Source organism: Artemia franciscana, chromosome 18 (assembly GCF_032884065.1).
Source record: "Artemia franciscana chromosome 18, ASM3288406v1, whole genome shotgun sequence".
Classification (NCBI taxonomy): domain Eukaryota; kingdom Metazoa; phylum Arthropoda; class Branchiopoda; order Anostraca; family Artemiidae; genus Artemia; species Artemia franciscana.
The window spans coordinates 19689814-19716260 of record NC_088880.1 but is presented as its reverse complement, the minus strand read 5'-3'; the positions used below and the strand labels follow the sequence as shown (position 1 = coordinate 19716260).

General features: G+C 36.9%; 1 protein-coding gene across 3 annotated transcripts in view; it reads left to right on the top strand.

The window, feature by feature from the left end:
* The window catches only part of LOC136038719 (uncharacterized), a 39906-nt gene extending 13734 nt beyond the window's left edge, over positions 1-26172 (top strand). For all 3 annotated transcript variants that reach the window (XM_065722047.1, XM_065722048.1, XM_065722049.1), the window contains exons 3-9: positions 3314-3493; positions 8181-8277; positions 10631-10802; positions 14561-14693; positions 18929-19082; positions 20355-20476; positions 25917-26172. In XM_065722047.1, coding sequence (XP_065578119.1) covers positions 3314-3493; positions 8181-8277; positions 10631-10802; positions 14561-14693; positions 18929-19082; positions 20355-20476; positions 25917-26027 — 969 coding nt within the window. In that variant the 3' untranslated portion in view covers positions 26028-26172. The remainder of the gene's footprint in view (positions 1-3313; positions 3494-8180; positions 8278-10630; positions 10803-14560; positions 14694-18928; positions 19083-20354; positions 20477-25916) is intronic.
* Positions 26173-26447: the final 275 nt, after the last annotated feature.

Sequence of the window (26447 nt, the reverse complement as noted above, 5' to 3'; positions counted from 1 at the left end):
CCCTCGGATCTGATTTAAGTTAGCGGTGAGATTCCTGCTCTTGCTGTTAAAAACTCCAACTTTATGATTGGGGAGGCACTTCGTAAAATTACGCTCATCATATATATAACATTAAGGCATTTACAACGCTAGATTTTGGCCAGTCACAATTGTTCCATATTTGTAACCACAGCTTAAAAGATTTATAGCTTTTCTACAAGGTCAGATTAGGTGACCAACAAAGTATTTGTGACCCCAGATAAATGTGTGCACAGGAATGGTGCAGCACTAAGTACAGGGCATTGCCTGTGTAATTTCGCTACAGTGAGTGTTGGTTACAATCTGTTTTTCCAAGTCTAGAAGCTCTGAAGATTGTTGCAACTTTAGGAAGAGGAGCTTAATTTTGTAAAGTATGCCGTCGAGCTCTGCCTTTTTCCATCTGTATCGATTTCTTCCTGTCATATTTAAAATCCCGCTTCCATTTCTTTTTAACATTTTTAAAGGGAGTATTATCAATAAGCCCGAGGATGCTAAACGATCCGATAATGAAACACGAAATCAACTCACGAAACATTCACAGACACACAATTTGAATAGAGCTTGAAAATAGCTCCCGAGCTGTGGATAGGCCTGTTCGTACGTATTTGGTCATCTTGGACAAGATTCAGATTGGACATAACAGATAAAATGTATTTGTGATTTTGACTGATCTGGTAGTAAGAGATCACAGCTGACGGTCTCAGCAAGGATGACGCGATGAGATGCAATGAAACACTGTTGGAAAGAATTAGCAAGCTTTATTTTAGGACGAGATTGCTTTTCCTTGGAAGTCATGTCCTTGTAATCACTCAGTAAGTAGCAGCAGTATATCGCCAGATATGCAACTTTTATACCTGGACAACCATGTATGTCGAAAAGACTAATTAATATTGCCAGACCGCCTGAAAATCTTCCTTTGTCCAAATACTTACCTGGTGCAGCAAAGTTCGAATTCTACCGTTCACCCTTAATATGGGAGAGAAGTCAGCTGACAGAAAATGTTGTTCTGTGGACAGTTCGTCATTGTAAGATATTAAGTTTAGTTTTAGACAGGTTTATTGATTACATTGCTGTTTAATGAAGCCATTTTTATCTCAGAGCACATACAATTATAACTGTAGCATGTGTAGTCTGAATGCTTGTAGAGTGTGTTTATCAGTACAGCCTTACAGGCTTTATCTTTAGTGTACTCAGTGTATATTCAGGGTTTGTTCAATGAATAAAATAGTTCTTGGTAATGAACTATAAGTAAGGAGCCACCCGGCTCAATAGTAACCGAAACTCTAAATAAAAGAAAAACAGAACATTGTTACCAATAGACATATCAAAAGAATCGGCTTATTGTGCTGATTCCAAATATATAAGTTTCATTAACTTAGTCTTACCTATCAAAGACCACGAGCCTGAGAAAATATGCCTGATTGAAAAAGGGAAAACACCTCCTAAAAGCCTTAGAATGAAAATCACACCATCAGATTCAGCGTATCAGAGAACACTACCATAGAGGTTTCAAGCTCCTATGTCAGAAATGTGGAATTTCGTATTTTTTGCCAGAGGAAAGATCATGGATCCGTGTTTATTTGTTTGTTGCATTTGTTTATCTCAGGGGTGATTGTATCGACCAAATGGTTCTAGAATATCGGAAGAGGGATTATCCGAACGAAAATTAAAAGTTTTAGTGCCCTTTTTAAGTGACCAAAAAGATTGGAGGGCAACTAGGCCTTCTTCCACGTCCTTTTTTTCAAAATCGTCCTATCAAAATTCTGAGATAACCATTTTATTTAGTATAATTGAAAGGCGTTTAGTATTTGCTATTGGGAGGTATGCATACATTTTTTTGGGTGGGGAGGAATTTCCACGGGAGAATTTTTGGGGTGAAATTTTATCCTGGGGAGATTTGCCATAATTCTTATACGAAATTTTGTTTGTGTCTTGGTTTCTCTTTGCCGACTTAATTTTACGCGTGGAGATGTTAAGGGCAATTGTCTGGGGAAATTTTCACCCGGATTGAATTGTCTAGAGGATATATCAGTTGAGAGAGGAATTTTTTCCGTGGAGGTGGAGCCAGATTTTCTGGTATTATTTAAAACACGATCAGAAATGGAATAAGAAAAACACATTTTTTTCAACTGAAAGTAAGGAACAACACTATAATTTAAAACGAGCAGAAATTATCACGTATTTGAGGGGGGTTACCCCCTCCTCAACACCTCGCTCTTTCCGCTAAAGTTTGAATTTTGTCCCAATTCTTTAAGAACGGCTCCTGAAACATAAGGTTCGTTTAATCAAAACAATAAGAAACTTTTTTGAAATTTTAGCGTTAAGAGCGAGGTTCTAAGGAGGCCCCCCTCCCCCATCCCGTCATATACGTAATAATTTCTGTTCGTCTTAAGTTTTAGTGTTGCCCATTACTTTCAGTTGAAAAATCTTGTTTTTTTTTTATTCAATTCACAAACACCACCACCTGGAGTCCAGATCAAACTTCGTTTCGCTTCAAAAGATGTTTTGGACAATTTTCTTTTATATTCATCTTCTTACTGCAAAGCACAATCAACCAAAGTGAAGTGAGTTTTGGGTCCGTATTAGACGTTATAATTAAACTTTAATAAGTGGATAATCTCGTGGAATAATCTTATTTTCTTTCTGTGCTGACAGCTTGATATTCAGTAAATGACTCATATCTTGTTTAAATTTAATCAGAGGAAATCTTCATTGTGTTGTCTAAAACAAAAACAGGAAATTTGATTGACAAATGCGTGAGCTGGAATTATATTTGAAATTTACTCGGAACATTACAATGCTGTTAGACTAGGCGTCTCGTCGAAGTTGGTTTGTCCTTGACCACGTGAAAACTTCCAACGCTACAGCTGTTTCTACATTTTAAAGTCCAAAGAAAAGGTGAAACCCTTTAGGACAACGAAGGTTTAGGAAAACTCTGACTATGAAGACTAGTGGAAGTAAAAGTTTCCATTCCTGAATCAGTTTTGAATGACAATTCTTGTTCCCTAGACTGTTTTTTTTTCTTCAAATACGCTTTTAAACTTCCAGTTACTATGGGCCGTGGTTCGTTCTTAACTAGGGGTGATTCCATGGTTCGCTCTTTACAGGATTCTGTGCTGCTACTACAACGACATTTGGGCTTGTGCCATCCTGGTTCTAAAATGTGTTTGCTTCTATTTGACACTTGTATTCGCAACTTTTTGTATGGGTTTAAAGGAAAGTCTAGTCAAATTATGTTTTCAAAGTACAGTTAGGTATACCCAAGTTCAGTTATATAAGATCGTTTTTTTTCTAGTTGGGATCAATGTTTATACGAATTCCTGCAGCTGATCCTCTCATAGTTCATCCATGGCTTTTGACAGACAGACCGATTGGACGATGGACAGTATTTCACTGTCTAAACTGTCGTACTGATGTATATGCATGTAGTGTTCTTGACGGCCAAAAGACTTTGGTTACAGCTAGCAGTGGTATTGTAAGTTATTTTTTTAAATTTAGTCTATAGTGTAATTGCCAAGAAGGTAAACTCTATCGGCTTTAATTTCAAATGATACAGCCTTTAAATTCATTTATGAAACAAAATTGATTGGTTGGGGATGAAAATCAAAACTGGTCGATTGGACGTGTCACTAGATTATTAATAAACTGCCATCTGAATCAGTTAGCAATTCTTGCAATCAGAATCGAACAAAATATTAGCTTGTTATTTGCATGAGAATTTGAGCTGCCCAAAATCGGGAACAAGTGCTAAAAGAAAGTTTTCCTTTTTTACTTTGACAAAATAAACTAGAAAGTGTAAGCTTGACATGTTTCTATGGATAAGGAGCCAAATTGTTAGGGTTTCGGGTGAAATCATTTCCTAATTCCTTAAATTCTGGATGCCAGCTTTGTTCAATATTTCGTGCATGTATCTTGTGTTTGTGAGGTAACTCACAAAAATAATTTTACATTGATCTGATATTTGCTCAAACCCTAGAGAAACCATCTTGAATCTGCTGATCCTGGTAAGGTGCAAAATCAAACTTATCTATTCTGCTAAGTTTTACTACTGTGTACATTTTGGACCATATCCTTGTACTTCCAGGATTGCTGTCAAGAATAGCTTTGATCTCAAGAATAGCTTTGCCAAGCGCCTATCATGCTCCAGAGTCCTCTAGGACAACCCACTTCAGGGCCAGCAAATTTTGCAAGAGGTTACAGACAACGTCAGCAAAGATTTATTGGGTATCCTGCAAACCCGAAGATTGTAATAATCTATGAAATGCAAACATACCGGGAGAAATCATTCGAGATTCAGAGGATTTAAGTTCCGAATTCGACACGACTGAAGCATTAGAATTCGATCGTGAGTCTGAAATGGATGTTGATGAGTCAGAGAGGGCTGGTCCTTCTACAGTGCTGAGCTGGGCAGCAGCTAGAAAGAATTCAAATTACCCACCACCCTGCGTAGATGAACGTTGGTTCATTGTAGAGTTCTTAATTAGCTGTATTAACAAATATTTTACGTGCTGGAACTAGATACGCCCTCTTTAGATGGCCCTCTGACCGTAATATGCCTGCGGGAAAAACTAGGATGGATCCTTATATCCTGCCAAGGTGAAAGACTCGGCATCCCTCTGTCTGTACAAGATAGAGGAAGATCTTCCAGCCCTCAGTATCACTCAAGGCACGCAATTTGTGTTTGATCATGACTTTTGGTCATCCACTGCTCGTCATTTGTACTAGTTTGCCTTTTTTTAGAAATAACACTGTGTTTCTCCCAATCAACAGGTTTTTTTCTACTGAAAGATTTGGGCCATAAGAATTCATACTCCTGTTCAAAGTTTTTAGCATTACAAATTAAACGCCCCAAGAGGTAACTTTGAAAGCCGTTTTAAGATTGATATAGCTCTCACTATGCAGAAACCAGTTACTTTTTATAGTTACTATTTGACGCAGAATGACGTATTCACAAAAATCCAAAAATAATTCTAATTATTTTGAAATTTATATAGCTCTCACTCTGTGTAGACCAGCAATATATTACAGTCGTCATTTGGTGCAGAGTAACTTATTCCCAAAAAGTTTAAAGAACAATACCACAAAATAACCTTGATTTTTTGCGATTTTTAGTTTAAAGTTATTCCTCTCTATGGTACCTGGTATATGATAAAAAATTTATGTTTATATTTAATATTAGAATTTGCTAACTATTCTTTAAATTTGATTTTCCTTGACAAGTATGAAGGAGCTCCAGGAAGTGAGTTCCACTTGACAATGAAAACAATCTGAATCTAATCTTTTTTTTTATTATTTATTTATTTTTATGCTTATTCCTTCAGCTTAGAAGGTTGCCGTTTGCGATAGCAATTTTTTTCACCTTGTTCTCTTCGTTGAAGTTTTGACGAAGTTTGAAATTTTAGTTCTTTGGACACAACCTTATGAAGAGGAGACCAAAAAATTAAAAACAAAATAGAAAGTATTAATAACAATGGTTAGAATATCTCCCGTTTTTTTTAATTTTTCTTTTCAGTTATCATTAAAAGAGGATGGTCGACAAATTCATCCTCGTCATGAACATTTGTACGATCTTCTTAGAAAACTTGCTACCATATCCTAACCATTTAATCATTTATAGAATTTACTTTGTAAACCTCATAAGTTTTTACGATGGATATCGGCTGATCCGGTATTTTTTTAAATTAATAAACCGGGACAACCATCCTTACTCATATGAAGTCTGATTTTCATTAGCTTATCCATTTTTAAAACTCGTCACGGGGTGCAGGATTAGGACTAAGCAAAAGTTACATTAAAAGAAACACAAGATGCCATAGGTTCTAGAAGCTTATGCTTGTTTGAGGATTCTATTGCCATTCAAGAATAAATTAACTAGGTTTTTTCTTCAATCGGTTAAGAATTGATAAATGCCCATTTCCTCTTGGTAAAGCCTCTGTTTAGTTTCCAGTAAATACATAGAAACAATATTATATTTTGAGATGATTTTTTTTTTTGCCTTAGAAAATCAAAATCCTTATCAAGTTGACCAGAATGATCAATTTTGAAAAATGTCTTTTCTCTCCCCCAATATTTTCGTGAATTAGTGCCACTGCATCTGTATTTTTATAGTCTTAAACAAGTATGTTCCATCCTCTATTTAAGAAAATCCAGAAAGATTGGATTTGAATGCATATAGCCACATGAGGGATTATGTGGTTTTACCACCCTCCCCCTTGTCTCCCCCCAAAAAATGTTTGTCCGACTCGTAAAAACGTAACAAAAATGCGTAAATTTTTGATGCGTTTCTAAAGTTTTTTGTACCCCCCCCCCCTCCGAACAGAAATACTGAATACGGCTTTGTTGGTGACAACTGTAAAAAACATAAAATCTATTTCTAACTATGTTTGTCTGTTTAAGAAACTATGCAGCATTATTACCCTTGTAATTGTTATGGGTGGACTCACATAATTCAGGCCACGAAGGCCCATTGCCTCCACGCCAACTAAAAAAAAAACAAAACAATTTGTCTCAATTCAGATATTTGAATGCAAACATGCCGGATGACCAGCGGCTCTCGGTGGATACCCCGAGAGTCTTTGGCGTCACAGGAGAGTCACAGGTAAGGTCAATATGGCACCGGCGGCTGCTAGGATATTGATGCTCACTTAGGCTTGGTGTTTTGAGGTTGGGCTTCCTTATGTTTTTTCCCCTTTTTAGAGAACATTCCTTGTTAGTGTCAAGAGGTGTCCATCACTCTTTTCTTCTATCCCGAAACCCCCAATCACCAGCTTCGGACCGGCTTAGGCTGGACTGAAGCTCTCTCTCAGAAGAAAGAGTAGAGTTACCCACCACTCGCCAGCCATTAGCAGCCTTTGATCTTAGAAATGGGTCTAGCAAGAGAACTTCTCTCCCCTCGGATTGTTCCTCCAGAGATCTTTTCTTGTGCTGTAGTAGGTGCTTCATATAGACTTCATATAGGTGCTTCATAGATAGGTGCTTCATGATTTTGGTAGTCATAACTGGCTTACCATTACAGGTCAGACACTAGGTAGTGTGAACAGTGGCTGGACCGGGATTGAAATTAAAAGTAATTGTTCAATATTTGTACCCATTGCTCTCATGGGCACCGCGAGAAGATTGTCACCCCTATCTCGAAGCAACAACAGGAATTCTGATTGCAAAATTCTTGTTTCCTAAACTGCTGTACGCTGGTCATCAAAACGAAAGGTTGTTTGCCGATTCTTTGAAGTAGAAAACAACCCAACAGTTCTTAGAAATATAAGGAAAACGAGTTTCTGAGATACTTTGGATCCAAATAATTATCTAACATCATGGAGCAACTAAATAAGCTAAATTTAAAGTTGCAAGGTAAAGAAACTCATATTATTTACTTCAAAGTCCAGGCTTTCATAACAAAGCCACAAAATTGGTGCCGTAAAGTAAATCTTGAAAACCTTGCCATGTTAGAACACCTTTCCACAGAAACTGAAGAATCAGATACAGAAATTGTTATTTTCCTGAATTTTCTGAACGATAAGCTCATTTTTGGTTGCAATATGTCATCCATACGAAGGATCCTTTTTAGGATCCTTCGTATCATTAAATACGTTGTTTTTAGATATTGGTGCTATTTTCTTCTACTTACCTGTGCGAAAGCGGATTTTCAATTCTTCTGCGAATCAAGACTAAATCTATGAATTATCTGGAGATTGATAATTAAATGGGATTGGCCTTGACAAAAACTAAACCAAGAATTATAACTCTTACTGAGCAGAAACAAGCTCAATTAAGGCCTTTTTAACTATTGTAAGATCATTAGTAACTAATAATCACTAAAAATAACATCACTTCTGTTGGGATTGATACCATTATCAAGTACTTTTGTTTAGTTATGAATTATTGCGGATAAGAAAGGAGGATCTTGAACATTTTTAAGTTTTTTTTAAATAATTACGATTAAGAAAAGGTTGGGAACCACTGATAGTGCTTACTGGTATCATTTTCTGAATATAACCCGTGTCACCCTGAAACACTGCCACGATGCTCATAACACCATTTAATTGGCGTGTGTAGCCAAAATATGTAATCAATAGACTCTTTTCTGTGACAATTTTTTTTTTTTTAATCAATCCTGTGACGAATCTATACTATTTCGTCTGTTTAATCTCCGTTGGTTTTTTCAGAGAGACCCTAGTCGAATACAAGCGTTGGAACGTAGTGCTTTATATTCAAAAGCGTTTAAGATTGTATTAGTTTCTGAAGATTTTTCCGCATCCAAAGGTAAGGATTTAATTTCGACTAGCGTTCAATATTTTTTTAAAAAGTAGCTTTAAAAAAAAACACAAAAGAATTTTTTTTCTTTTGTGTGAGTGTAATCTTCACACACCCCATCCGCCCTTAGTTTTCTGGGTTTAGTAGAGACAGTGTTTTCCAAATGCGCAAATTCTTTTGAAGTAAATTGAAGCTAGTTACCGACACCAAGTTTGGCAGAATGACAAAAATGAATTAACTGCATATATAAAACTGTTTACTAATTCTTAGATATTAAACATAATGAATCTTAAATAGTTGCACGAATTTGATCTTTAGTGGTAATTGTGGCATCGGCGCCCTCAGCTGAAATGGAAAGCTAAAAGAATTTTCCATTAACGAAAATGAAAAGCCAAAAAAACATATATAATTTTTTTTTTTATTTCTAAAATCACATGAAGGATAAAGTTAAAACCCGTAAAGAATCACGTGGCTTGATTGCCAACAGTGTCTCATTGTTCCAAAACAAGGCTTGAAAGAACAAATTAAAAATCTTCCGTGAAATTCAAACTAGACTATCAGTATTTGGCTCAGATTAACTTCTAATTTACCATAAATGCTATCCAATGTTGGGTCTGGAGATCAGTTTACTGACGTCCGTTGTCAGTCCATTGGCGATTGATAAATGAATTTACAAAAAGACAGATGTTAAAATGATTTCAGGCTGGGATATGCCATCCAAGCTGGATTTTTTTGGTCCGAACGTTGTAAAATATGGGATATTCTTCAACCATAAAAGTCAGTGCAAGCATCGCTCAATCAATATACAAAATATTTATGAAATTAAACGAGAAGCTGCCAGAGACTCCTTTTCAAAAATTCATCTCATTGACGAAGGCCGAAGGTCTGAGTGGACTAAGAGATGGCGAAGGCCGAAGGTCTAGGCGAGCTGACAGATAACGAAGGCCGAAGGTCTGAGCGAGCTGAGAGATGATGATGGCCGAATGTGTGAGTGAGCTGAAAAATGGTGAAGGCCGAAGGTTTGGGTGAGCTGACAGATAACGAAGGCCGAAGGTATGAGCGAGCTGAGAGATGGTGATGGCCAAAGGTCTGAGTGAGCTGAAAAATGGTGAAGGCCGAAGGTTTGGGTGAGCTGACAGATACCGAAGACCGAAGGTATGAGCGAGCTGAGAGATGGTGATGGCCAAAGGTCTGAGTGAGCTGAATAATGGTGAAGGCCGAAGGTTTGGGCGAACTGACAGATGGCGAATGTCGAAGGTCTGAGTGAGCTGAGAGATGCGACAAATCCGTAACAGCACGGCTGAAAGTAGCTTTCTTCCTGTAGAAGATTGAAGCAATTCCAAAAAATTTCCAAGGTAGAGACCTAACTAGACTTAAAAATTGTAAAATTCACAGAAATATTGCTTGCGAAGCAAAATAAATGATCCATATTCTATTTGATATTTATTCTCGATACATTTTTGAAACTGAATAAAATCTTTTAGTTGCATATTTTCCATAAAATGATTTCATTTTCGGCTTTGTCCTCACTCTGTTGGAAGTCGGAATCCTTTGTATTATTTTAGAATGTCTGTATCTTCAATATAATCTGTGACAATTTTAGTGAGCTCAAACAACCATAAAAGACTAAAAAAGGACCAAACTGCTGACATTTAGGCATTATATAGCTATTTGTAGTGCTTTATAGTTATTCTGTTCACCATAGCAAGCATACCCCTATGAATTGTTTCACGTCGGCTCTTTATGACTTTGGGAGGTTCTTGGTTAGGAAATTTGTAGGAATATTTTCTTTCAAAAATTTACGTATAATTACTCTTTCAACTAATTTAAAGATGCTGTTTTGTAAAACTCTTACAACTTGCATCTAAACATGATGTGTTTGGCAAAATTTTCCAAAAGGCCAAAAAGTTTGTTTTGGTTACTTTTTTTTGTCTAAACCTTACCATTCCAGTCAAAGTTACAGTCCACGTAGAGAGAAGAAGAGATCACAAATAATTTAGATATTATTCTGTTTCTATGCAGTATTGTCTTAATTCATTTTTTTTTCGTTTTTACCACGGGCGAAAAAATCGGGGGGGGGGGGGGGCTCAACCCGGTACCCCTCCCCTTCCTTCTCTCCCGGATTTGGCCTTGGGACAGATGAGAGGTTTTTGTCTAAGGTATTATGTATAATTAAGGTATTATGTTAAGGTATTTAGTTTTGTCTCCGTGTATTATGTAAAACTATTTTTCGCATAATTTGTTATTTGTTATATGCGGCAAAGAGGCTTCAATAATGAGAGGCACTATGTTGTTTAAGAGCTGAGATCTTAGCCTATCGTGTGAGTAGAATTTGGGTACTTATGGTTTGTTTTGTTTTTAGTGATGCCCGGTATAGACGCCGAATCTGCTAAAATTTATGAACATGCTACATTGTACCTGGAACAGGAGGAAAAAGAAATGCTGACGAGAATACAAAAGTACAACGATGAGCAGCAGGCCCAGTATTTGAAAATTCAATCACGTGTTGTTCAAGAAAGAAACATGCTTTTGAGGTATGATTATCCCTAATATTTTCGTAAAGTAATATATTGCTACGGTCCTTGAATTTTCATTGTACAGACCTTACTTATGTCCTTTCTGGTCTCTGTGGTAGATTTAAGGTGTCCCAGTTTACATGCTGTCCGAAAGCAAGCCATAAAACTTTATCACCCTTAGTATAGGGTACTGTCTATGTTAGTAGACTATACTATTGGCTGTTTCCCCTCTGGAATCTGCTTTACTGATACTACTACTAACAACTCACTGCAGAACCAAGCCGTCTGAGGCTAACATGCTACGCACGTTCCTCCTTTATTTCAATCTATTTGATTGATCTGAGGTCGGCACTTTACCGCGGTATGGATTTCCCTGTAAGTAGGGAGGATTGGCAAAAAATGATCAATTCTGACAAGATAAATGATGAAACTATGACAAGTAATTGCCTTCCAACTTCAGCTTGGTATAAACATTATTCTTCGATTTTTTCGGTGATTAATTATTCAGTGCATTCTGTGTATACTCGCCTTCTTATCCCCCTCTTTAGTACAACGTTTTCGCAGCGCCATATAGTGCCCATATATTTTTCTTCCGTAATTAATGCTGTTAAAAGTTTAAAATCTGATTTAATAGATAAGGATGGTATTTCTAAGATGCATATGCCGATTGAATGCACCCCCCCCCCCTTATATCTCACTTTCAGCTTCTTTTTCAAATGTGTCTATGTACTACATACGTACCTGAGAGTTTTCTGTGTGGCACTGTTTCGTCAATTTTAAAAAGGGGAAAGTCACCGATTGATTGTTCTTGCTATCGACCTATTACTGTATTTTGTAATATTAGTAAGGTTTTTGAGTATATCCTTCTACCATTTTTGACTAAAAATATTATTGAGGATGAGAACTAATTTGGTTTTCGGAGTGGGGTGGGTTGTCAGCATGCGCATAAGATTCTGTCTTCTCTATTGGCTGATAATTCTTCCGAGGGAAATAGTCTTTATATTTGTGCTTTGGATCTTCCGAAAGCGTTTGATAGTGTGGTCATAGTCAGCTCATTTTTTCCTTGTATAATTCTGGGTTCAATCTCTCTATTATAATGCTTCTTAGGTTTTGGTATTCAAATTCGTTTCTTCAATAGGATCTGTACCAGACACTATTATAAGAATGCGACGAGGAGTTAGACAGGGTGGTGTTCTGTCCCCTACGCTTTTTAAGATTTGTATTTCTAGTGTGCTGGCTAAGATTTCAGGTACATACCTTTCTGGTCTTGCGGATGTTTCTTATCTTGCGTATGCTGACGACTTGCTTCTGATTAGCCGTTCCAAAAAGGGTCTTTCCAAAATGGTCTCTATAGTTTCTGATGCTTTCTCTAATATTGGCCTTTCAATTAATATAGATAAATGTGAGTTTCTTCCCTATAACTGTATTACTGCTACTCCCCTTCACTGTAATAACTTCACTATCCCTCTTGTTGATTGTATTCGTTGGCTTGGTATCTCTATTACTAACAATCTTTCGAGCTTACGTCAGCGTACTGTTTGTGATATAAGTAAAACGATTCAGATTGGTTATGCAAAAATTGTTGCAAATAGAGGGAAGTATAATAGACGTGCGTTGGCTAAACTTTATTGTACTTTCTGTGATCATTCTGTCCTTTATGCTTCAGGTCTTTTCCCCCTTCTTAATAATGGTAATTTAAAAAGAATTCGGATAAATTATTTCAAATTTTGCAGATTTCTTCTGTATCTTCCACCTTGGACAAAAACCGGACTCTTGTTAAAAAATTCTCAGTTCCTGATATAACTTTAAAGTTGGAGATTCTTCACAGACAATTCTCCAATACAGCTTCTGCGCGCCTATCCCCTCACCACCGTCTTATCCGTTTTTTTTCGTTGACTTTGTGTGTGTATTTGTTTTTCTCTTTGTGTTTTTTGAATTTCATTTTTTTTTGTGTATCTAATGTTCATTTTTTTTTCATAGTTCGTTATTTTGTGTGTTTATTTAATTTTTTGTATTAACGTAAAAAATCTCTGTTGTCATTACTTTTCATTTTTTGTATGTTTTGCTTTTTTTGTGTGTATTTAATTGTTTGTACTCCACATTTTAATACTTTTATAGTGTTGTTGTGGGTAAGAAATAAATTATTATTATTATTATTATTATTCGAAGCATCCCTTTTCACACCTTCCCAGGAAGTTTCCATTTCTCTTAAACCATTCCTTGCGACATCCTCCCACCCCAATGGAGGACGACCTGCTTTCCGTCTAGCTAGACAGTCCGCCGTAAAGGATAATTTCTGGAACAATGGCCGAAAATAAGCTTCTTTGTTATGACAAATGAATCGTTCATACATAATTTGATCAAGTCCTTTAAACAATAAACCGAGAAAATGAAAAACATTCATTGTTGTTTTTTTTTTTTTTCTAATGAAAAAAGTCAAGGGGACTAATAGATTGGGATGGGTGGCTGAATAAAATAAAAAGCTAAACTGAATATAAAAACGTGTTGATGCCATTGACTTTGCATATTAAATGCTACCTAACGGTACCACTAGGTCCTTTTACTTTTGTTATCTTAAATTTTTCTCCTCAAATCCAATTTTTTAATTTAACAAAGAAAAAAAAACTGGCAAGATAAGGGAACGTTAAACTCAAAATAAAGAAACTGTCATATGTGTGTGTGGGGGGGGGGGGGGTCATCTCCTGTCAACACTCATATTTCAGATTCTACTTCGAACCAATGACTGGCCTCGCATCCTACTTTAAAAAAGTGTTATTTTTGAATGTAGCAATCATCACTTTAACATACTTAACTGTTATTCGATACTAGTCTAAGACGTCACTTAAGCTTTTTATCAGCTTAGTACAATGCCTGTTTATGATCCATTTTTCCCAAGACTAAAATATTCTTATAATTTAGGTACCTTTCAATGTTTGATCCAAGCGTGAAAATTTCGTTGTCGCATCCTCTTCCCTTCTTAAAACGTCTTGTTCTTTTCTCATTGCTATATCTACTGCATCTTTGTACCGAAATCAAGCTGATGTCTTGATAATAAATCACACCCCCTCCTTCTTATCATTTTTCTTAATTTTGGGTTTAGTTTTCCTAAAATCACTAAGAACCTTTTTTTTGTCGAAAATCGTATAAGTAATTTTCAATGTCTTAGCTTCAATCACTTTATTTCAAAAATTGACTTACCATACTATCAGCGGCCGAATCCTTTTTACTGTTCAGTCCTTTTATAATCTTCTAAAAGTACTTACTAAATTAATCTTCTTCCAATTAAAAATTATCGAATATTCTCTAATAATTTTCTATATCATTTCATACTACTTTATCACGGTTGTCAGAATGATTTGCTCTTCTCTTCTTGACAATACTTTCAAAACGTTCAAACTTAATATTTAATTTTTGAATGATGTTGAGTTCAACTGGAAGCACTCGGGAGAGGGAGAGGGGCATAACAATTAGTTTTCATGTTATGTTCAGGGTTATATTTTAAAAGAATGTGCCTTCTACCACTCCCTTATTAGCCAAAGTTTTACTTCTTCGTAACATTGCTTAGAGAATCAAAATTGTTATTTAGATGCATTTGCTGTAAACAATACCATAGTATTTTACCAAATATGAGGAGTACTGCCCCCCTCAGTCCTTTTACGTCATAGTTTGTGTAAAACATATTTAGGCGTTGGATTTTCATTGATCCTCATTGATTTGTTGATTTTCATTGATTTAAACCACTGGTTTAATTTACTACTTGCTCTCTTCTGCTTTAGCCTCTTGACAGCAAAACGGGAACAGACACTCTCTTCTTCTTCTTCCTTGAAGTCTTCCGAGCCATTGGATGTCTCTCTGAAAAAGTCTTCAAAAGGTGTTGCAAGTTCATTTACCTCAGTCTTTTCAAAAAATGTAAGTTGCTTTTTTTTATCTCCATTTCTTCGTTATTTGTTTCACGTGGTTTGCTGTTATAATAATGCGACTCGGCTACCCATAGCGTTTGACGGGACCCATTTTCACCAGATTATACTTGGTGAATAGCGATTAGATGTCATTGTAGTTTTTTGTCTAGGGGGGGGGGGGGGTAGACGCAAGAGAGGACATGTAACCTAAAGGAAAGAGGGCGAAAAGAACACGTTTTGGAACTTTTAAGCATGAAAATTCATCTTTTTTTGTTCAGAGTTTATTAACCAATAAATGCAGATTGGAAATAAAACACTCCCCCTCAAAATGCTCCATGGCTTGGGATACAAGGGGGATAAAAAATATATAAGCAACAACCAAAAAAGAGAGAACAATAGCCAAACAACAGATAAGATCTAAAACCAACATAAAATATTTAAAGACTAACATATAAGATTAGATACCCGAGGCCTGGGAGTCAAAGCGCAGAGAAGACCACCATAAACCATGAAATAAACACCCAGGGGACATCAACTCGACAGAAGAAAAGGAAAAATAAAATATTTAAATTAAAACAAAATTCTATTCTGTTTGATTCTTAACTAAATGGTCATTAAGACACCTTTTAAAAGTCCCAAACGAGTGACAAACTGTTAACAAGCACTGAGGGGATTGAAATCTGACCATACAGTAGGGGTAGAAGGAATGCAGATACTAAGTGAAGAACGAAGGCTATATGGAAGTGAATCAGAAATAAACACCAGAGTTTTTTGAAGAGATTTTGGAAGATTGCCATGAAGCTGATAAAAGACAAAAGAAGCACAAAAAAGAATGTAAATAGACTCTAGGTTTAATAGCAGTTTTGGTGAGGAACGGTTAGTGTTCTAGGAATGGTTGGAAAACTAACATATAAGATTAGATACCCGAGGCCTGGGAGTCAAAGTGCAGAGAAGACCACCATAAACCATGAAATAAACACCCAGGGGACATCAACTCGACAGAGGAAAAGGAAAAATAAAATATTTAAATTAAAACAAAATTCTATTCTGTTTGATTCTTAACTAAATGGTCCTTAAGACACCTTTTAAAAGTTTCAAACGAGTGACAAACTGTTAACAAGCAATGAGGGGATTGAAATCTGACCATACAGTAGGGGTAGAAGGAATGCAGATACTAAGTGAAGAACGAAGGCTATATGGCGGTGAATCAGAAATAAACACCAGAGTTTTTTGAAGAGATTTTGGAAGATTGCCATAAAGCTGATAAAAGACAAAAGAAGCACAAAAAAGAATGTAAATAGACTCTAGGTTTAATAGCAGTTTTGGTGAGGAACGGTTAGTGTCCATAACCACACGCCGTGCTTTACTATGCATGACAGAGAGTGACCGCAGTGTAGAAGGAAAAGTAGACATCCATTCAATGGGGCAATAAGAAACATATGAGAAAGCAGAAACATGACGCTTCAGTATAGATCCAGGAAATGTGCGTCTGAGTATTTGAATAATACCCAAACTCAGTGAGACCTTAACCTGGCTATACGGTGTATGAACGATGGGTTCTCATCAAGCAGGATACCAAAAAGCTGGACCACCCGTTTCTATGGTCTACACAAGGAGCCATGTGACACCTAAAGGTGTGTAAGCGGAGGGAAAGCTATACTAATTCGAGAAAAGTAAGAAAATGCGACTTACCAACATTCAAGGCCACGTAATTCGCATCAAACTAAGAAATTACTCTCTTGAATATTATCACAAGGTTAGATGTGATATCACATATCGTCTTCCCAGGGGTCCCAAGAGTGGTATCATCAGCAAAACATACGAGATCACCTTCATTGGAAGCAGCATTGGAACACCAAGGAGCATCAAAATGACACAGCTTGCAGCATGCTAGAGGCCTGTTGTTTTTGACTGCCGAAATCAGATCATTAACATAAATCAGAAATAAAACAGGGCCAAGAACAGTTCCCGGACACCATGATCTACTCCAGAAGGGCTCCGGAAAAGTGGATCAATTGAAATAAGCCTACCAGAAAGATATAATTCAAACCAAGAGAAAGCATTTGATCTTATACCAATATGTGATAGTTCCCAGAGAAGAATCCGGTATGTCAAAAGAATCAAAAGTTTTCTTAACTTCCAAAGATATAGCTGCCGGAATAAGATCAGAATCTATTGCCGAATGAATAAAATTCAAGAGAGCTAGGTAAGCATGCTCTGTAGAATGATTCGCTCGGAATCTGAACTGGAAATCATCCGAAAATTATTTTGCCTCCAGAAAATTAAGAAGCCTAGATAGCATAGCCTTCTCAAAAGTTTTGCTAAAAACCGATAGGAGAGAAATTGGCCTATAATTAGCAGGACCACTCTGAGAACCACCTTTAAACAACCCTATAACCTTAGCTTGTTTGAGAGTTTCAGGGGAAATTCCTATCTCGAAAGACAGATTGACAGGCTTAGCCAGTGGTGACAGAATAGCTGTCAGATTGGCACGGATAACCCTTGTAGGAATTCTTTCTGACCCTGAAGACGATGATCCTTTAAGAGTATTTACGATACGAGGTACCTCAAACTCAGAAACAGAGTTCAAGATCATTGACTTTGAACATGAGAGTCCAAGATATGCTCTTGAATCGCAACGAGAAATTGCAGAGCTCGCAGAGGAAGCAGTCGTCTTCCCTATTTTAGCAAAATAAGAGGTAAGCTCTACCTGAATATCTTCTTCTCCTTGGACAGTTTTTATCATTGACTATCAGCGTTGTTGGATCTAAAGGCAAGGGGGGAGTAGGTCTAAGGACCGAATCAATAACATACCATGTCTTCCTAACATCCTTTCCACACTCAGAAAATTTCCCATGACTATAATGAGACTTGGCCTTCCGACACAGATGATTAAATATTCTCCTATAGGCCTTGAACCGTTGATGATGAGCTGTAGATGATGAAGTCAATTTCCTTTTTTTTAATAATGTAGTAGTAGTCTTGGTTCAATAATTTATTATCTTAAATTAGAGTATAAAACATTAATCAGTAGCACGCCAAAAGCTCAGCTTGCGAAGACTTCCTGTGAAAGCTACGCCTTCTAAAAATTAAATATAAGTAGAAGTAAGTAAACGTAATGAAGTAACTCCTTTTAATTATTTAGAAGTAAGAATTAAAAAAGGTAAAACCTCATACCGAATGAAACACTTACAGGTATAATATCATGATCCGCAATAATATAACCATTTTCTCAAATTTTCGTTTCTAATTGTAATTTTTTTTAATACAACGTAATGTTTCGATCAATACCGGTATTGCACAAACCGTAACAACGAAAAAAAAGTGTCGCTTTTTAGACAGGTAAATTTAAGCTCCTTTTTGTATAGTAGCTTTCAAAGGGCTCTGAAGTAGCTCTTTATGGTGCTCCCCTAAAAAGTAGAAGAGAGACACATCGGTGACATACAGACTAAAATATGATTCTCTGCAGTTTTGAAGATGGAGGACAGAAATCCTTCAGTTTTGGGACATGGGAATTTCAATCAAATTCTAATTATTTTTCACTTTAAAGTTAAACCTAGAAATTAGTTACCACCCCTGAATAAATGTCAATCGGTAGTTCTTTTACATTTGGAATTTTACTTCTAAACATATTTATAAACTTCCAATGGCTTCGTTTGCTCTTTATTAGATTGCAATTATTGCTGCGATATAAAAAAAAATTGTGTTGATAACACAAAAATAAATTGTCGGTATTTCAGAAAAATATCGTGTTTTGAAAATTCTTACTTGTGCTACATCAACTTAATTTTCTTGTATTGTGTAACCACTTTGCTTTCCCACAAAAAGTAGGGCTGTTTCAAGTTGAGTGTGTGCCAGTTCCAAGTTTTGAGTTTTTTTTGGTGTTTGACTTCATGCTGAATATGACAGAAAGTTTGAAATGTTGTCCAATAATCTTTAATATTGCGCAGAGAATGCCATTGCAACAAGAGTGCTACGAGACTTCAGGATTTTTACGGAACTGTTGTCTTTTAGATGCCCCAGGCAACGACAGAGAGGGATACAAAATTAATGTTTGGGGGGTCCTCCAATAAAAATTGGCTTCTCTCGCTGGTGCTTGTCGTCCCTCCACCTCTGTAACTAGTGTAACTTCTGACCTTCCGAGAGGGGTGCACGTGCACATAAAACCAACTTTCGCCCATGGGCAAAGATACCAAATATTATGCACTGCTAGTTAATTCTATCTTAAGATTTAGTTTATTATAGATGTCAGTCAGAACTGAAAACCCCACTGTTTCTCGACCAGAAGATGGTCTGTTTGATCTTGACGGCTTAGACCTTGCGGACGAAGCGGTCGAATCTGCAGTGGAAGCTACCGAAGTTTTAATGAATACTAGCAAAGACGATATTGATGAGGAAGGTTTGCATCTTTATGTTTTCTATAGTGATTGTCTTCTATTTAGAAGCTGAAAATGCTTTGAAAAATACAATTTTAAAACTAAACTGATTTTTTCTATCTATTAACTTCATAAATAGAGATGGACAATCATTCTGAGAAAATTCATCGATTGCTCCATCTTAGTAAATACCCTCTCAATACCAATCATTTCCTGTGTTACCACAGAGCTTGAAATCTTAATATTTTTGTACTTCCCAGGTATGGTTAGACACATCTATGTTTTATGAAGTTGATACGCCTTTACAACTATGCCAGTGAATGAAGACTTAATAAACGAATCTTAGGAGCACATTTTCAGAAAAAAAGGGTCAGATATGCCCTTTTTAATAGGGTAGATACTCGGTGTACAGTCTATTTGCTAATGTTTTCCTTGTTAATCTGATGATTTTTAGTGTCAAACTAAAATACCTCTGTATAGAAACTACTCTGTTAGTTGTGTGTTTACTATTTCAGCAAATATGCCGATAATAAATAGTAGTTCATTTCAGAAGGATGAATCCAATGTTTTTGTCCTTGATTATAACTATTGTTGTAGTTATTTTAATAACTCGAGGGGAATTATAGGTATTTTAAAAATGTATATTTTGGGATTTTTTTCTAATTCTATTTTCATTTCATTTTTCTTGGACCCTCCTTTTGCTGGCACTGTGGCTGGGGATATACTGAGAGGTTGCTAATCCAAAATCGTTTAATAGGGTTGAATGCAGGATGTAATCAGTGTCTTGAACTGCATAACACGAATCCTTTTGATGTATCAGTAAATTGCTTGCCACAAATAGAACAAAAACAGGTTTTTGCGCCATGTATTCAGTGCAAGTCACTATATAATTAGGTGAAAAGCACTAGGGGACAAACTATCATGATTTTTCGCACTTGGTATTTTGTGTTTTATTGCTGCAACGAGTTTTTCCTATTCAAGGTTTCAAGGTTCAATCGGATTTAATTAAAAAAAAAGGAAAATACCAAAATAACCAAACTTAAAGTACACTGCTCTGTGACAAAATTCACGTTGAGACCCATACACTGCTCTGTGACAAAATTCACGTTGAGACCCATACACTGCTCTGTGAATAAACTCACGTTGAGACCCATAAGCTAAATATGAGACCCATATTGCTAAATATGCTACCCAAAAATATGAGACCCATATTGCTAAATAACCTGGTAGAACTTAAGCTACGTTAGACAAGACGAAGTTTCTGTTTGAGCTAAAATTTCTCATGTATATTTCAGGTAACCACGGAGATGGTGTAGCCATTCCTCAGTCATTTACAGTTGGTAGCATTGCCAAATCCTTGCCAATGGGTGTCCCACAGAAAATGCTGGGAAAAGTTGTTGATATTGACCTTGACGCGGTAAGTTTCCCTTTTTTTTCTTACTCTCCTTCTTTATCATGCTCTCTTTAAGCAATGAATAGTGCATAAGAAGAAATGACCCTTTTAATGTGATATACCTTATCTCCCTTTAAATTTGTAACGTACAGGCGTATGTACAGTATACTTACTCTGAGCAGTCCATTAGACCGGGATCTGTAGTAGTAAGATTAAAGTTTGAAATTTATTCTTCAGAGATCTGTGCATTGGCTGGACCAAATTTAAGAACAAAGGGGTAAAATTTACTGTTGGCAGTAGTCTTAACAATTGAAAGTTTGAATTCTTGCCGGTTACCGCAATTCCGGAAAATCGTCCAACAATTAAATACACTGTATGTTAGTCACAACGCTAATAAAAGTTGTTTCGGTTTTAGTTTGTTTACCGTGCTTTAAAGGTTTCTTATCTGGATTGACAAAGAATCAATCCACGTTATACTATTTTAAGCAATATTCATGGGTTCGATACATGTTAGAAGAGAGGAGAACTATAGAAGATCCATATTGCCCATAGGAAATTAAAGCATTGCCCACAAGAACCTAAAAGAAAATCAGTGTAATTTTTGGTCAAGGTAATTACACCTTAAGTTAAAGGTCCAATAATGGAGTCTTGCTATTAAGCACTAGATAACTGGCAGGATCAAAAGGGAAAGGTTAGATCGATGTGTGCTTTAATCAACCTTCAGTTGACCCTTCAATCAACCCTTTTATCTTGACTAAAGCTAGTTTCAAGGTTAATTTTAACTCACGGCCAGATGTTTAGTTTCAGTTCAGAGCCGTGTAGTGAAGTGTCTACCGTGTGTGAAATGCAGTCTAATGCTGTAATTCCAGCAATTTCAATCTTTTACTGAAAGCAATTTCAATCTGATCCCTGATGAATGTAAGGTCATTGTAGTGCCACAGGGAAGGCTGTGGGATGTCAGCTGTTGACGCTCTAGACTTATTTTTCTGCTCGATCGCCTTGTACTCGCAGTTGAAATTTATTCTTAAAACATTAATATTCTCTTTTGGTTCGAAAACTGCATAATCTGGTTTCAATGTCTTTACCGCCCGCAAAATCCTTGCAAATGCCACACTTTTCTTATTTCGGTTATAATAGTCTCAACTTTTAACTTTCCATAGCTCAAAGTGATCCCGGTGTTATTATATTAATAAACAGATAAATTCGCGTTCTGTATTTTTGTTTTCTTCCGATGTGTCTTCTATTGCTGTTGGTGAGTGACTGACGCAATGCTTGAACAAACCGAGTATAGACGGTCAGTCATCCTCATCAGCCGCTTGAGTCATTCAAACTTTATATCAATCACCGTCAATGTTTGATTCAAGCGCCAAACAGGTTCCTAGACGGTCAATCATGCTTGAATCAGTCGATTGACGGAAGCTTTTGATCAAAATGGTTGACCGTCTCAGGCCTCCTTAAGAAAGGTGATAAGAGTGAGAGAGAGAGAGAGAGAGAGAGAGACTTTTATTTTCAAACGACTTTCACAGCGCGTGGTGCCGAATTAGCACTTTACGTCAGGTATTACAGTCAGATAAAAACTCCTTCCTGGGAGTTGGGTCTTTGAGGTCGGGATCTTAAAGGTTGAAAGGGCGGGGGGAAACAAATCTTGGAAACGGGGGATTGTCATGGCTTTATTGCCAAACCGGGTACACAGGAGGGTTCTTCTCTCTGATAGGATAGTGAGCTGGAAATGCTTAAGAAGAAAGTGATATGGGAGTTTACCTTGACCACAGATAATTCTTGATGCTCGCTTCTGTACTGACTCTATTGAATAAGATTGGGAAGTAGTTAGGCCAAAATACCAAACCAGACAAGAATATTCAAGAACAGGACGAATGAAACTTGTATAAATTCTTAAAAGGTGGAATGCAGGTCAAGAAAACTTGAAGAAAAATTTAAGCGTAGAAAGTGCCAAATTAGCTTGCTTTGTGATGTTAGTAACGTGGACCTCCCACTTCAGATCGCTCGAGATAGTGATATCGAGGAGTTTGCACTGCTGGAGCATTTTTCCAGTAAGGACATGTCGACAAACTTCTAGCGGTCAGGGTGTTCAGTAGCAAGTCCATTTATCATAATCAGGAACAGGAGCGGGTTAAGCAGGGTACCCTGGGGTACACCACTTTAAACTGGAAGGAGATCTGAATAGACATTTTTATACTTTACACACTGAGTTCTACTGGAAAGGAAAGACGCTATTATTCTAACAAGGTTTGGGTTGACATGAAATTCTTTTAGAAATTTTTTCAACTAAAACATTGTGTTTAATCAAATCAAAAGCTTTTTGGAGGCCTATTAGAAGTAGATTTAGCCAAACATCAGGTTTTCCAAATATTGTAAATAGTAAGCTTACACGATAATAAGTAGTAGAAAGGCCATGTTGATTACCAAATTGCTTTGGGTTAATAAGTTGTTAAATTTTTGATTTGAGCCAATCAGTCAGAAAGCTTTCATATAATTTCGAAAAAACTGAGGTGAGCGTAATTGGTCGAACGCCATTGAAACCCCCCTCAGCGCCCTTCTTCTGAATATGGGGAATAGACTCAAGAGCCTCTGCGGAAAGTGGAGGTAATGCCTGGACAAGCTTGGCGATGTGTTTGTTGAAATCATTAGCATTTTCAATACTAGGGTCAAAAAGCTGAAAATCAATATTACTAATTAGCTTGCCAGAAAGTTTTTTAACTAGATCATACCACTTCTTGGGTTTATAATTAAAAATATCCTTCATGGTATTTTTATAGTACTTGGCAGCTGCTTTTAGAATTTGTTTTTTTTTATCATTTTACGCATATGGTTGGCTTCATCTTTTTTACCATTACAAAGTAAACGAATTTTGTCTTTGATCTTGGCTTTTAGAGGTTCATAGCGTAGGGTCTATCATTTGAACAGTTTTTAGTGTTCTTTTCGGGGAAAGATTCTTCGTAATTATCAGATAGATTCCTTTGAAAGATTTGAACTTTAGAATTGACATCAGGAGTGGCTAGGGCCTCAGACCAGCGCTCTTCAGAAATCCAGGAACCGAAACTGAGAATACCTTTGTCGGTTAGTGGGCGATGCAGCGTTTCAGTGATTTTGTATTCGACCTTGATTTGATCCAGTGGTTGCATTCTGAGAATATAATGATAGCTCCCTCCTAACGGTGGTAAGGCTTCTGTTTGATTGTTGAACTTATGCAAGTTAGTACAGATGGCATCTAAAGAGGAGCCTCCTTTGGTTGTGGGTATATTTACCACTTGCTTTAGGTGTAGACCTCTGCATAGGTATTCGAGTTTCAGTACATTGGCATCACCAAGGAGTAAAATCCCAGCGTTTGGGAATTTCGAGAGAGTGAAATCAGAATTGGCTTGAAGTTTTTCAACGAACTTTCGTCGAATCCCCGTATGCTGCCCTGGGGAGTAATAAAAATTACATACTAGGATATTAAACAGTGGACGAGGTGTACTTTCGGTTTAATACTTATCCACATGGTTTAATCTTAATCATCAATGCCGGGTCTTGTGATCAATTTTGGACTAAATTCCTCACGGCACAGCAAGAGAAGTCCTCCACCACGCTTACCAAGCGGGTGATCAGTTGGCTTCAGTTTTAAAAAAAAATTTGTAGCCCGAAGCTTTCAGGGAGTCAGGGTATTGCACTTGGACTACAGTTACGGCAACAATATGGGAATTTGTGAGATTCGCCTTAATAGCTAGTTCTGTCATTTTCTCGAAGTTGAGACTCTCTGCATTACGGAGCAAGAAATTTGGAAAATAGTATCTTGAACCAAACGAAGCAGAAACTGTTTTATTTTTTATTTTCGGGGCTCTAGGGGAATACTTTGGGTATGCTTGAAGAGTTAACGGGGGAGACTGTGGTGTCACAAATGAGGGTAAGACTGGAGGAAGTTTTAGGGTGGGAGCGGGGGAGGGACCAAAGGGCTGTCTGGATCATTATTCGGGAAACTAAACAGGGAAATGTCCCTGCCAAAATCCGATAACCTATCCCGCACATTCGAGGGGAAAGTCAGTGAGAGGCCGGTTCTTTAGTAGGGGGCTCTGCTGCTTGGAAGGAGGAATGGGTCCTTTGCGATCGGAGAAAACCGACTAGGGGGCCAGTCATTGCACCCCACCTTGCGAAGTTTTTTGGATGGGAATAAGGCAAAGGTTCAATCAGGCAAGGACTCGCAGGTTTATCGTGGACTAGCCTAGTTCGGAGGGAGAACTCTTGTCTGGGTATGGAAACGTGGGCGAAACTAGAAGTTCTGTCAACACAAGTTAAAATACTACATAAATCTACATGATCAAAAGAGCATTTGTTATTTCTACAACTTTTCGACCTAAAATCACTGCATACATGTAAATATTTGCACTTTCTTTTTCATTTTACAAAAAACCACTCTCAAAAAATCTACATAGTGTATGGAATTTGCAAGGTCGCTGTGTAACCTGACCTGCATTCACAGCATTCAAATTTTGGGTCACTTAATTAAATATCGGCTGCGGGCTATAATGCGTTGAACTTGGCACTAAAACAAGGTTATTTTCTAGTGATGAGGTATTGTAGGTACCGAGACTGCTATTATGCGGTAAATTTGGCACTAAAGCAAGGTCACTTGCATGTGTTGAGTCGCTGCTTGAATTTTGGTTAGGATAATAACAGTAGGCTGCGTTATTTTGTGACTATGTACTTGGTCACTTAGTTGATTTATTGTTGCAGCACTTATGAGTGAGTCTTCAATCAGCTTTTAGAATTGAGTACTGAGGGAACACTGGTTTTCGCGAAAAGAAGTCAATTCATGCTCCATTTTAGCTATGCGAGCCTGTCGAAGGGCAATTTCTGACTGAAGTAGTTTTTTTCATGGTTTTGCTTGGTCACTTCCTGATAGGAAGTTCTAGACTCAGGCGCGATTTTGTTGAGTTCATCTTGAATGTTTGAAGCTTTTTAATCTTTAGTTATCGAGTTAATCTTTAGCAGTTGTCGAGGCATTTGTGTGATCTCTGTAGGTAGCAAATTACTTAGTAATATGATACTTTTTAGACTGAAAGATGCTATAGACAAAGTTTAAGAGAAGAACAGTGTGATTTTAGAAAAGGTAGAGGATGTGTCGACCAAATTTTCACTCTAAGGTTAATAATTGAGAAGTGCCTGAGTTATCAAACACCTTTGGTCCTCAGTTTTATAGATCGCGAAAGCGTTCGATTCTGTTGATAGAAGAGCTTTATCAAAGGATTTCTCTTTGTATGGTATGCCAGACAAATACATTAAGGTGATTAGTGCTAGGTACGAGAATAATACAGCTGCAGTTAAGGTAGGAAATGAGGTTAGCAGCTGGTTTCATATTAAGTCAAGAGTTAAGCAGGGCTGTGTTCTGTCCTCTTTTATATGGATCGTTTTGATGGATTTTTTCTTCAGAAGCGCAGTTATGAAACTCATCTCAATTTCTTTTTAGACGCCTGAAGATACAGCTGATATACCCGTCTCTATGCAAGCAATATCTCAAAGTATCCAGGGTGACGTCATGTGGGAACGGCCTAGACCTCGTTTGAACACTATGAACTAATTCTAACTCCTTTTTGGACTAGAAAATTCGACGAAAGAAGTGATATCTTTGAATATTTTTTGAATCTTCGTTTGTTGCGATCGTGATACAAAGGAATTATTGCAAAAATCCGCTGAAAAAAAAATAAATCAAGACCTTTGAAAAAGCTTTTATTATGTGTTAATTTTTACTATCATTCGGTATATGCCAGGGAATTATATACGTTTCAACTAACATACAATGGCTAAGAATGGCTAACGCACATTTTGACAATTTTCTAACTATATTTGTCCACTTTTGGGGTAAGAAAATACTACTTAAAATGCGGGAAACACTTTAAATAAAAAAAATTATTATACTTTGGTTGACAGATTTATTTATTTTTATCCGGTAATCAAACGTTTTTAAAGTGTCTAATAAAATTTATCTTAAGATCTCTGT